We start from the raw sequence: 13,209 nt of genomic DNA on the forward strand, positions 1-13,209 counted from the left end.
GGCAACCTTGGCTCGTGGACTTCAACTCCCAGAATTCCTGAGCCAGCATGGCTCAGCTTGGAAACTTCTCCCTTTCCCCTCAGCATGGCTGGCTCAGGAATTCTGGGAATTGAAGTCCACAAGTCATAAAAGAGCCAAGGTGGCCTACCTCTGGCCTAAGCCTAGGCCACTCTATGACTCGTGGACTTCAACTCCCAGAATTCCTGAGCCAGCATGGCTCAGCTTGGAAACCTCTCCCTTTCCCCTCAGCATGGCTGACTCAGGAATTCTGGGAGTTGAAGTCCACGCTTCATAAAAGAGCCAAGGTGGCCTACCTCTGGCCTAGTCCATAGGAGCCAATCCAGAGTTGTGAAGATGTGAGAACTCCAGTCAAAAACTGGGATAAGAAGATGTTCCCAGGTGTCTCTTCCTCGGTGCCTGCCTCAGACATTTCCCTCCTTGCTAACATTTCCCAGAAAGGTATATTAAAGTGCAGAAGAACAGAGTAAACACAGCAAATCTAAACACATCAGAGGAGAGCTCGAAAGGTCCCCCCCTCCCATCAGGACGGCAGCCTCCCGACAAGGATCTATAGCAGTGGTTCTCAACCTTTTTAATGCCGCGACCCCCAACCGGTCGTAAGTCGAGGACTACTCAACCGGTCGTAAGTCGAGGACTACTCAACTGGTGCAGCACCGTTTGCAGAATGGGACTTTTGGCGGGCTCAGCATGGCAGAGACAGCCTGGACAATTCCTATTGGCTTTTGAAAGCCAATAGAATTAGACTCTATTCAAGAGAGTCTATTCTATTGGCTTTCAAAAGCCAATAGAATAAAAGGGAGTAGCACAGCTAAGGAAAAGGGGGAGCTGCGTTGTTTGGCGACCCCCGTGAAATGGTCGTTTGACCCCAAACGGGGTCCGAACCCACAGGTTGAGAACCACTGCTCTCTAGGGACCTGACAGCCAGCCTAAAAGTTTTGTTCCAAGCCATTTGTTAAATAAGATAATTAAGCACACTTATTCTTACATTACCTAATTTCTTCTATTTTTAATTCCCTGAAAGAAGATATTATAAATCTCGCTTCAAATCAGTGGCATCTTTCAAAAACTATTGTAATTATTCATTCTTATAGATCCTTGAAAATTAAATTAGCTATAAAATTAAAAAAAGGGAAAAAGATGGGGAAAACAACTTACAGATAGTCTTCAAGCCACGCTCTACATTTCCTGAAAATTCCCGGCCAATGGTGCTTAATAAATCGCGGTTAGCTATCTGCAAATAAGCGTCAGAAAAACGAAAGAAACTGTAAAGAATGCTGATGCAGTAAAATCAAATTTTTCCCTTTTGCGGGCAACAGTTTACTAGAGGTGCCCCACCTAATCTTCTCGCCGTTTGGTATACCTGTGAATAAGCTTCCACGGTAGCTTTCAGCTGGGGGAAGCTTCTAGATGCAAGGATCATGTTGAAGCAAGACTCATCCGTTCCCAGCTTTCCTTCTCCAGCTTGGTAAAGTCGTTGTGCATCTTGTTGAGCTTTTTGATAATCTACAGTAGGATTCTCGTCCCGATTACCCTGCAAAGAAAAACAATGTATTGTGACCACTGCACACTAACTTTCACTTTGTCACTAATCACTTAACAATATAAACCAGTGGTTCTCACCCTGTGGGTTGGGACCCCATTTGGGGTCGAACGACCATTTCACGGGGGTCGCCAAACAATGCAGTCCGCCATTTTTCCCCCCTTTTCCTTAGCTGTGCTACTCCCTTTTATTCTATTGGCTTTTGAAAGCCAATAGAATAGACTCTCTTGAAAAGAGTCTAATTCTATTGGCTTTCAAAAGCCAATAGGAATTGTCCAGGCTGTCTCTGTCCTGCTGAGCCCGCCAAAAGTCCCAGTCTGCAAACGGTGTTGCATCAGTTGAGTAGTCCTCGACTTACGACCGGCTGAGTAGCCCTCGACTTACGACCAGTTGGGGGTCGCGGCATTAAAAAGGTTGAGAACCACTGATATAAACAATGAAAAACACTGTATTCTAAAAACAAAATAGCCACACTATGTTCTTTGTAAAATTACTTTTAATAAGAATTTGTTAAAAATGAAAATTAGTCATGAATCATTTCTAAACCCCATGTTTAGCTTCATGCTCTTTGCCGTGCTTTGAAAAAGTCTAGTTAAAACTGTATAGAGAAAAATTACCACTTGGAATGTGGGCTACCATCCATATATTTTTACAAGGGATTTCTGAACTTACTTGTCTACTTAACTACTTCTACTTCTGTATGGCAAGTAATATTTAATGTCCATTTAATTTCTTTAAGATAACCTGTTTCAATGCTTTTAGGTGAACACAAGCAAGTATAATATAATAATCACACTCAAACTGAGTAATCTTATACAGCACCACTGAAAAATCAGCACATCTTTTATTTGCCATGGGAACTCCACAGATATGGAGAACTATATTAGTTTGATTTTGAAATAATCCAAATTTAAACCAGCAAATAAGAACTTAGAAATCTCTTGCAACCTTCAGGAAACTAGAGAATTTTGAGGTGGTTAGTGGTTTTCTTTAAAAAAAAAAAAAAAAGTTAATGGAAAGGAAGTTGGCTTCCTTAAGCATTTAATAATTTATAACATGTATACTTGAGCAGAGGATTAAGATGATCCTTAACTAAACTAGACGACTTTCTAAACCCTGAAAATCTTCTCAAAAGTCGGGGGTCGTCTTATACGCTGGAATATACGGGTAGCTGTTCTCTGAATTTAAAACCAATCTGCCCCCTAGTGGCCAGCCCTATTTTTTTTTAACAGAAATAAGCACTAACAGGACAAAGCTTTCTAGCAGCAAAGGAATGGAGCTCCTATTGTGCTCATCTATAAACAGAAATTCAATATTGTACTGTATTTTCTGGCGTATAAGACGACTTTCTAAATCCTGAAAAATCTTCTCAAAAGTTGGGAGTCGTCTTATACTCCCAGTCGCCTTATACGCCGGAATATACGGTAACTAAAAACACCTCCCATTTTTTCCCCCTCAAATTACTTGAAATATTTGGGGGCAGAGGGTTGGCAAAATTTATTCAACAATTAACATTTCAGTGATGCAATTCAAAATATATTCAGCAATGCTTTTCTTATAGCATTTCTTTTATATACGTTATCAGATTTTCTTTTTATTCTTATGTCTTGGACCATAAAGAAATAAACTGAATTGCTTATTAATGAAACTTGTTAGAATGCGACTACCAAATTCACTGGTTTATACCTAAGCAATTTCTGCTTTAAAACCAAACTAAAATGCTTTTTTTTTTTTTTACTTTCATCCTTTATAACAAATGTTTAAATAAATTTAAATTTGGGCTAAACACAGAACTGAATGGTATAGATAGAAACAAGCTCCTGGTAATGTGTGATGTGTGTGTTGACCAGAGTTCTGGCTGCGTATGAATACTGTCATCCCTTTATAAGGGGCAGTTATGATAACTGCCTATGGAAGCCATCCTACAGCACTGCTTTTCTTCAATGGGCCTTCTTCTCCCAAGATCTCTACTGCAGGGCTTTTCAACCTTTTCACCCATTGTGCCACTTTTAGGATATGGCAATATCCGAGTACCACCAGTCGCCTAGCAAGGTGTCAAAAACTCGATGACCAAAAAAAAAAAAAAGAAAAGAAAAAAGTGATAAAGTACAGATAGTCCTCAACTTACAACAGTTCGCTTAGTGACTGTTCAAAGTTACAATGGCACTGAAAAAAGTGCCCCCCAAGCCACAGCCGAGCAAGACACCTGCCTGCCTGCCTGCCCAGCGGCGCTCTTCCTCCTGTCCAAGGTTTTCATTGTTGTGAGCATTTCTGTTGTGGATTGGTAGCAGAGGTGGGGTGGGGGGTGTTTAGTTTTTATTCCTCCCGTCTGTTGGGTGGTTACAGCAGGTTTTGGTCACTTCACATGACCCTGGGACACTGTGACTGTCATAAATATGAATCAGTTACCAAGCATCTGAATGTAAATCACAAGACCCTGGAGATGCTGCAACATTCCAGCTAATTGGTGCTTCTTCAGGGCTCAGCAGAAGCACCAGGATCAGCGCCGAGCTCCAGCTGGACCCTGGCACTGATCCTGGCGCTTCTGCTGAGCCCTGACAGCCCTGCAGCTCCAGCCATCTTTCGCTCAGGCTTGTGCAGTGCTGCCACTGATTCAGCTCATTCCCCTCCCCCGCTATCACTTTTCTAGGATGGCCGCGTACCACCTGCCAGGTGCTAATGTACCACAGGTGGTACCCGTACCACTGGTTGAAAAGCCCTGCTGTACTGCATTTCTGAAAGACTTACTCTAACATCTTCTTGAATCAACAACATACTTTCAACTGCTAATACTCTCTACATACGTCATCGTTCTGCCAGCTACTATATCTCCATCTCTCCTCACTGCTTCCCAAAGATTTTGTAAGAGACATCTTGCCTCTTACAGCCTTTTCCTATGGGAAAATGCAACCTATGGAAAATTGTGAGAATCTACTTACCATCTAAAACAAGAAATGTACCTGGCTGGATATATTGATGACAGGAAGCTACAGATTAGTGGGTGACGGTGGACACCCAAACTTGCAGTATAAGAATAGGCTTCACAAACAGAAATATATTGCGACAGAATGTGGTTGTTAGCTCACCTGACACATAGATACAAGTAATCGTTCAAAGTGACCAGATGTATCAGCCCGAACATCATGCTCGATATCTCTTCCAAATTCACTCTTGTAACATTGGACTATTTCTTGAATCTCCCGATTTGTTCTTGTGCACAGAATTTCAATCAATACATTTTCTTGGGTACCTGCCCCCTGAAAACAGAAAAACAAAGTTGCTGTATCAACACCAAAAAGGAGTGCTAGAAAAAAAATGATCATGCCTATCTTTTATAGTACATCAACATCTAGGCTAAGCTGCTTCATATAATAGAATATACTGCAAGCATAAGTCACATTATGCAATTCCCAACTCCCAAATAAATCAGCATCAGTTTCTATCTTTGATCACCTTCTGCTCCTAATTTTCTGTGCGGTCCTGCCTGGTTCCACTTCGTGAGATTACTTAATGGACAACCTTCCTAGCTGTGGAAAGACCACATAAGTTTGAAAAGGGTGGAATATGACAGAGTCTAAATGGCTTCTCTAAATTAGTGGCTCTTCTTTTAAACAGTAAATTCCTCAATTTTAACGTTTTGGATTATCTTCACTTTTCTTCAGCAATCTTACTGCTGTCCACCTCAGTCTGATTTCTTTTTTTTCTTTTTTTTTGTAATATTTTATTAATTTTCTAATTTTACATTTAAGTATTTAAAAAGCAACGTGGTGGCTGAGTTAATCGATAATTCAATAACATACAAAAACCTTTAGTACAAATCTCAAGCTACCACATCAAATAATTCCTCTCTTTTTCCCTTAATATCTACTGTCTCATATTTAAACTAATACAGTTCTTATCATATCAATTAAATGAAGATAGCATTGTTACATTTATCAATAAATTTTTAGCTTACACATATCCTAGTTACTTTAACATTCAGTCTTTACAGACAATCAATGTCCTGTAATTAGTTTTTAGTTTCCCATCAATATTTAAATTTAACATTTGATATTTATAATTTCCAAGTTTTAGATAATCAAAGTTTCCTTTATCACGATTCATAACAAAGTCTAATATTTAAAATACACATCTTATCTATTTGAATATATTCTATTTCCCACCATCTTACATCATCTAGTTAATAATACGATATAACATCCTTATTTTCAACTAGTTTCCAAATGTCTTAAATTGAATGACCAAAATTCCCCCTATTTCAACATCAAACATTTTCTCCCTTTTTCCCTTAATATCTACTGTCTCATATTTAAGCTAACACAGTTCTTATTATGTCAACAAAGTAAAAACATATTTATTACATTTATCAAGACATTTTTAGTTTATACATATCTTAATTACTTTTACATTCAATCTTTATAGACAATCAATATCAACCACCTCTGTCTGGTTTCTTTTTGTGCCTTCTCTTTCTTCTTTCCACTTACTGCCCCATCTCTCTGATGCTTTTCTTCACTTCCCAGGCTTTACTGCCTTTATTAACGTCTCTTTCTTCTCTCCCATACAAATAGGTTGCCCTTAGGGCTCATACTGAGCCATAAGGAAGCTGCCCTATGTGTCTTTTCCACTACTGAGGCCTCCATTTAACACAGAGTAGGGGACTGTAGGAACTGTAGAATACTGGGAACCAGAGCTTCTGAGTTCCTGTCAGCATTTTTGGCGCCCGCTGGGAGTTGCACAAACATGGCCACATAAAAAGGTAAATATGATTTGACAGGCATAATAACATCCAGATCTAGTAAAATCATTCCCAGGACTTAAATATAGGCAAAGAAGCAAACTATTTGCTCAGAAACAAATACCATTTTGCTTTTCTAGCAATAAAAGAAGAGGAAGCGTAGCACTGGATTAAAATATTCATTCTTGCTCAGAGATTCAAATGAATTAATGTTCTAGAGCAGACATGTCAAACTCGCGACGTCACATGACATCGCACAATGTATAAGGCCGGTTTTGCCATTGCCAGCAATGGGGTGGGTGCAGCTTCCGCAGGCCGGCACTTTGACACCCCTGTTTTAGAGTATCTGGTTCAGTGGTTCTCAACCTGTGGGTCAGGACCCCATTTGGGGTCGAACGACCATTTCACGGGGGTCGCCAAACAACGCAGTCCGCCATTTTTTTCCCTCCTTTTCCTAAGCTGTGCTACTCCCTTTTATTCTATTGGCTTTTGAAAGCCAATAGAATAGACTCTCTTGAATAGAGTCTAATTCTATTGGCTTTCAAAAGCCAATAGGAATTGTCCAGGCTGTCTCTGCCCTGCTGAGCCCACCAAAAGTCCCATTCTGCAAACGGTGCTGCATCAGTTGAGTAGTCCTCGACTTACGACCGGTTGAATAGTCCTCAACTTACGACCAGTTGGGGGTCACGGCATTAAAAAGGTTGAGAACCACTGATCTTGTTGATGATATTCTTCCTAAGAAGGAAATGATAGTATAGAATAGCATTTTTTTTTAAATAAACTCATACCTTCATCGCATGCCTTAAACTCCAGGCATCATAATAGGTACGTGGCATGAACAACGCGAGGATCAGTTCTTCCATATTCCCACTAAGTTCCGACTTCAGGTCTTTAATTAAATCCTGTCCAGTTATCAAAATAAAGTATCAAAAGGAAGTATATTCACAAAACCTTAAACGTGTATTCGAACATATACTCAAGACAAAAATTAGCTATAGTGAAATACCGTTCAAACAAAAACTTAAGGAAATAGATGACTTATTTTACATTTTATATTATTTTATGTTATATTTACATTAGGAGACCCCAATTATTTAATTATTTTAAAACAATTACTTTCAGTTTTAAGGGTAAAACCTAAATGCAATGTTTTAATTAGTAAAACACGACTGAATAACAATAATAATTTAATGAACTCAGTAGCAACATTATTATGAAATGGGCTGCAATGCATAGGCATACTTAACACAAACAATAGACGCAAATAACTACAGCAATTAAGAAGACATAAATAAATAAATAAAGCAGTGTAAAATATCAACCCATAAGGCAGGCAATTCAGATATTCCCAACTAAACTTTTCATTTTCCACCTGGCTCACCCCAGTCCAGATTTGCATTTTATTAAAAAGCGGTTCACAGCTTCTGAAAAGAATGTTTTGTCCAAAAAGACAAAACCTGCTAGATTTCCTTCCTCTGCAGAGGTAGTCCTTGGATAACGATGGCAATTTGGGCCAAAAATTCCATCACTAAGCAATGTGGTCCTAAAATGCAATATGATGTGACCGTGTTGCACAGCACTGACAATCCCAGCACTTCTGGTTACTGTTGTAATTCCAGAAATGTATGGGTCATTAAGTGGGAAGAAATGGGAGCTCCAGGCAAACAGGCTGGCGAATGAGACCTATGGTGAGAGCTACAGGCAGGCAGCGGTGCTCGGGCAGATGCCAAAGTGGGAGAGCAGTAACAGCAGGAGCGTTGTGTCACCTCCTGCCAACTTCCCCATTGACTTTGCTTCCAAGGAATCAGCAGGGGATGTCAGAAATCATGATCACATGACTGCAGAGATGCTGCAACAGCTGGAACTCTGAGGACTAGTCATAAATATCCCTCATTCAGTACCAACGTAACTTTGAATGGATGCTGGATGAGTGATCACATAACCTGAGGGCTATCTGCATGTGCTGAGTGCAAGTGTCAATGCTGCTAACATTGGATGCTCTTGCTTTGACAACATATGGAGATGCAGCCTTTTTCTTTATTATGCTTTACTCTTAGAATTAGATCAGTGTTTCTCAACCTTGACAATTTTAAGGCATGTGGAGTTCAACTCCCAGAATTCCACAGCCAGCAATGCTGGCTGTGGAATTCTGGGAGTTGAAGTCCACATGCCTTAAAATTGTCAAGGTTGAGAAACACTGAATTAGATGATACTGGGCGGAGGGGAGGAATGTGATGGGAGTTAGTTAGACATACAATATTGTAATAAGAGCTGATAAGGCATGGCAGGATAAAAGAACTGGGTGGAAAGCCAGCATTTCAAACTAATTGGAGAATGTGATTTATTACTGTTAGTTGTAGGAGGGAATTGTGCTTTGAACTATGTGCTGAGGGGAGGGGAAGTCAGATTGTGGCTTTGACCATGTATGTGCAGATGCCATGTTATTTGAATAAAGATTCTTTAAGGTAAAAAAATGCCTTGAAGTTATTTGAAGAGGAACATCTGTCTGAACCATGACAGCAAACAGATATTCACATCCAATTAGCAAAAACAATATTCAGTGGCAATTCATTCTTTACTTCCTTGAAACCAGGTGAAAAATGGAGAGTGGATTTACCCATAAAACATAAAATGTTTTCTTTTTTAATCTGTACATAAATATAACTTGATCTTTCCTTGAGGGCTAAGACCTCAAGAAAATCCCTTGAAAATTGTAGGGCATTCAGAGGAGAGACTATCATTGAACATATATTAAACATCATTCCCACAAGGTAAAGTTCAGTAAAAATATGGATCACACACAATTGGAAGATCAAACCAGATTCCCTTTAGATCTCTCTTGGCTGCCACAAACAGACCAAATGTCCTGCCATATGGCTGCTCTTCCTTTGTCAATTACAGGGAGTCCTCAACTTACAACCACAAATTGAGACCAGGATTTCCATTGCTAAGCGAGGTGGTTAAGTAAGTCACACCCAATTTTACAACCTTTTCTGCAACGATCATTAAAGGAATTAATGCACTGATTAAGTGAATTAGGTGATTATTAAGCGAATCCAGCTTCCCCTACTGACTTTGCTTGTCGGAAGCTGGCTGGTGATCTCATGACTCAGGGATGCTGTAGCTGTCATAAATATATGCCAGTTGCCAAATTTTAATCATGATGCTACAAGAGACTTAAGTGCAAGGACCAGCTGTAAGTCACTTTTTCAGTGCTGGTGTAACTCTGTCATTAAAACAATAGCTGTACGTCAAGGACCAACCATCTTACCTTGCCATACATAGTCTTGAAAGCAGATTTAATTTGTTGCCTCTGTTCATTTGAACGGTTGGAAACAACATCAATGATTGCTTGCTCATCCGTACCTTGGAAGCAAAAAAGACATATTAAGTCAATTTTATATCAGAACCATTCATTCATCTCACCCCTGAAGGTCACGCTTGGTGTTTCAAAAGCATAGTGCTCTCACAAAATAACTGCTAAAACTAGTCAGAAATACCCATTTATCAGGAGATAATCAATCCATCAAATAATATTTATTCGGTCAGTGACTAGGAGACAACTAATGCTTTTGTTGTTGTTGTTAATTGCGAAGTCATGTCCGACCCATCGCGACCCCATGGACAACGTTCCTCCAGTCCTTCCTGTCCTCTACCATCTTCTGGAGTCCATTTAAGCTCACGCCTACTGCTGCAGTGACTCCATTCAGCCATCTCATTCTCTGTCGTCCCCTTCTTCTATTGCCCTCAATCTTTCTCAGCATCAGGCTCTTCTCCAGTGAGTCCTTCCTTCTCATTAAGTGGTCAAAGTACTTGAGTTTCAACTTCAGGATCTGGCCTTCTAAAGAGCCAGGGTTGATCTCCTTTAGGACTAACTGGTTTGATCGCCTTGCAGTCCAGGGGAATCTTCTCCAGCACCATAGTTCAAAGGCCTCAATTCTTTGGCGCTCAGCCTTTCTTATGGTGCAACTTTCCCAGCAATACATTGCAACTGGGAAAACCATGGCCTTGACTATACATACTTTTGTTGGCAGGGTGATGTATGTCTCTGCTTTTTAGTATGCTGTCTAGATTTACCATAGCTTTCCGCCCCAGGAGCAAAGTCTTTTAATTTCTTGAAGTAATGCTTACTCCTTCACAATTGCAGCAAACATCAGCCTCTAGTTGACCTTTGCCTTTTCTCTGAGCAGACAGGTATATTTCTTGGCCAAGCTCTACAGCTCTCCTCCATATTTATTTTTTTAAAAAATAACTAAGGAGCAACCTGTATGTGAATTCCAGCATCCTTCTTTAAAATAAAGATTTTTTTTTAAAAAAATTATAAATAAAGATAGGTCTTCTTTTTGCAGCACATTCACTTTCCTTTTAAAATTAAAATTAAGCCAAACTATTTTTTTTAAAAATAAATCCCGTGGGACAGGAAACCAAGAAGGGAGATGCCTAAGAAACTGTCCTGGTGACCAAAATAGGCATTTCAGTCCATGATTTTGCAGTGGGTCTCAGTCCACTCTGACCAAATGTCTGTGCATCTGGATTTCCACAAGTGTATCACAAACACCACAGATGTCACAGGATTTCTTAAAATGTGTTTTCAGCAATCCAGACGAAGGGAAAAGGTTTACAAATGTGGAGATGTCAGGGAAAAGTCTGAAGGTCAATGTTCTTTTGCTGAAGTGCATTTTACTCTAGCAAACAGATCTACGGAGATTCTCCATCATCTAGGTCATGGTCGTCCCAAAGATACTTTTTTTGCAAATGAACTTTCTTGTTTCTTTTTCCTTGAAAACATTTTGCTTCTCATCCAAGAAACTTTTTCTGACTGAATGGTTGGGAAGGAAAGAATTTACATTCTTTGCAATCATCTGGTCATTAGCACTTTAAAGGCCAGTCATTAGCTCAATCAGAGTCATGGAGGCCATTAGAGATTTACTTGTGCACTGAGGACAACCTGATTCAGAGTGCAAATGGGTGTGAAACCTTCCTCACTCAACAGACAGGAAGGGATAAGACACCACCTGTAGAACATAATTCTTTCAGAAGTCCAAAGAAGCTTCCACACCCATTTACACTCTGATTCAGGTGACCCGGAGGGTAGAGATAAATCTTCAAGTGGCCTTAACGACTTTCAGAGAGCTAGCGACTGACCTTCAACCTGCTAACAATGAGATGACTGCAAAGAGCATACATCCTTCCATTCCCCACCATTCAGTCAGAACTGAAGAAGCTTCTTGGATGACAAGTGAAACATTTTCAAAGAAGAAAACCAAGAAAGTCGGTCAGTCGCCTTTTGAAAAGCATCTTTGGGTTTAGCAAACAGGGTTTTTAACCCAGTTGTTATTTTTATTCACCTGTAGAGGTCCTATCTGTTCCAGGCATTTTTGTCCTTTGACACCGTTGCCCAATCTCTTTTTAAACCAGCAGAACCGTTGAGCCATGAAAGTAGAAAATAATATTGCCAGCAATTCTGTTGCGCAATAATTGCATATCGTTATTTCTAAAAGCAGTAATAAAATATTTAGCGAAAGTGGACGTAAAATCTATGGCTTTTGTGCTTAAACAGTGGTTCTCAACCTGTGGGTCGGGACCCCATTTGGGGTCGAACGACCATTTCATGGGGGTTGCCAAACAACGCAGTTCCCCTTTTCCTTAGCTGTGCTACTCCCTTTTATTCTATTGGCTTTTGAAAGCCAACAGAATAGACTCTCTTGAATAGACTTTAATTCTATTGCTTTCAAAAGCCAATAGGAATTGTCCAGGCTGTCTCTGCCCTGCTGAGCCCACCAAAAGTCCCATTCTGCAAATGGTGCTGCACCAGTTGAGTAGTCCTCGACTTACGACCGGTTGAGTAGTCCTCGACTTACGACCGGTTGGGGGTCGCGGCATTAAAAAGGTTGAGAACCAGTGTGCTTAAATCTAAATGTAAACACCCCCTACATATTCCAAAACATAAGAGCTCTTACCAAATCCTTTCATAGCCTTGCGCAAAATTTCTGCGTCCCTCCCTGCATCGAAGTTAGGAGCTGGTTGAATTGTTCCTTGCGTGCTCTGAGTTAATGCTGCAGGCTGAGAATGGAAACCGGTGTTATTACAAAACTTTATTCTTATTAGGAATTTGTTCGATTTTAATAATCAAATATTGATTATTACAGTGTGGCAAAGTCAGCAGACCAGTGAAATGCTCTGGTTATAATTTACTTGGATTTCAATAAGGCATTTAATAAAACAGATCACAGCCTATTACTTGATAAGATAGACAAATGTGGTTGGAGAGCATCACCACCAGGTGGATTTGTAACAATTGCACTCAAGTCTCAACTCTACAACGAACTTGGCTGCAGCCATTTTGCTCGTTTTAGGTTGCCACAAGAATGGGAGGGCGTGCGGAGGATTTTTACTGTCCCGTGGGAACCACTGCCATGAGCAGGATGAGAGAAGTCTAATTGGTCCAAACAGGAGCAAGCTGTTCAAATTTCCTCCCTGCCCTAACCCTTGTCAATGCTGTTAACATCGAATGTTCTTGCTTTGACGACATACGGAGAGGCAGCCATTTTCTTAACTTGTGCATTACTCTTAGAGTCAGAATTAGATGATACTGGGGGGGGGGGAGGAAGAATGTGTATGGGAATTAGTTAGACATAACAAGATCATAGTAGTGTGTGATTCAAGGTTGTTTGAAATAAGAGATTTTAAGAAGCAGTGGGTTGGAGATCTGGAGGGAAAGTCTGCATTTCAAACTAATTGGAGAATGTGATTTATGACCGTAAATTAGAGGAGGGAATTGTGCTTTGATACTATGTGTTCAGGGGAGGGGAATCCAGATTTTGGCTTGGACTATGTACATGCTGATGTGTTGCTACTCGAATAAAGATTCTTTAAGGTAAACAATGCCTCTAAGTTCTTTGAAGAGTTT

At 40.1% G+C, this 13,209-nt stretch overlaps 1 protein-coding gene across 2 annotated transcripts in view; it reads right to left on the bottom strand.

Moving 5' to 3' along the window:
* The window catches only part of ANXA7 (annexin A7), a 38,213-nt gene that overhangs the window by 4,535 nt on the left and 20,469 nt on the right, over window positions 1-13,209 (bottom strand). For both annotated transcript variants that reach the window (XM_039360025.1, XM_039360026.1), the window contains exons 6-11: window positions 12,260-12,362; window positions 9,571-9,665; window positions 7,088-7,201; window positions 4,648-4,818; window positions 1,382-1,552; window positions 1,177-1,252 (exon numbers count right to left, since the gene is read on the bottom strand). In XM_039360025.1, the coding sequence (XP_039215959.1) occupies window positions 1,177-1,252; window positions 1,382-1,552; window positions 4,648-4,818; window positions 7,088-7,201; window positions 9,571-9,665; window positions 12,260-12,362 (730 nt within the window). The remainder of the gene's footprint in view (window positions 1-1,176; window positions 1,253-1,381; window positions 1,553-4,647; window positions 4,819-7,087; window positions 7,202-9,570; window positions 9,666-12,259; window positions 12,363-13,209) is intronic.

The sequence above is a fragment of the Crotalus tigris genome, unplaced genomic scaffold, assembly GCF_016545835.1.
Source record: "Crotalus tigris isolate CLP2741 ecotype Arizona unplaced genomic scaffold, ASM1654583v1 scf7180000019147.1630427, whole genome shotgun sequence".
NCBI lineage: Eukaryota > Metazoa > Chordata > Lepidosauria > Squamata > Viperidae > Crotalus > Crotalus tigris.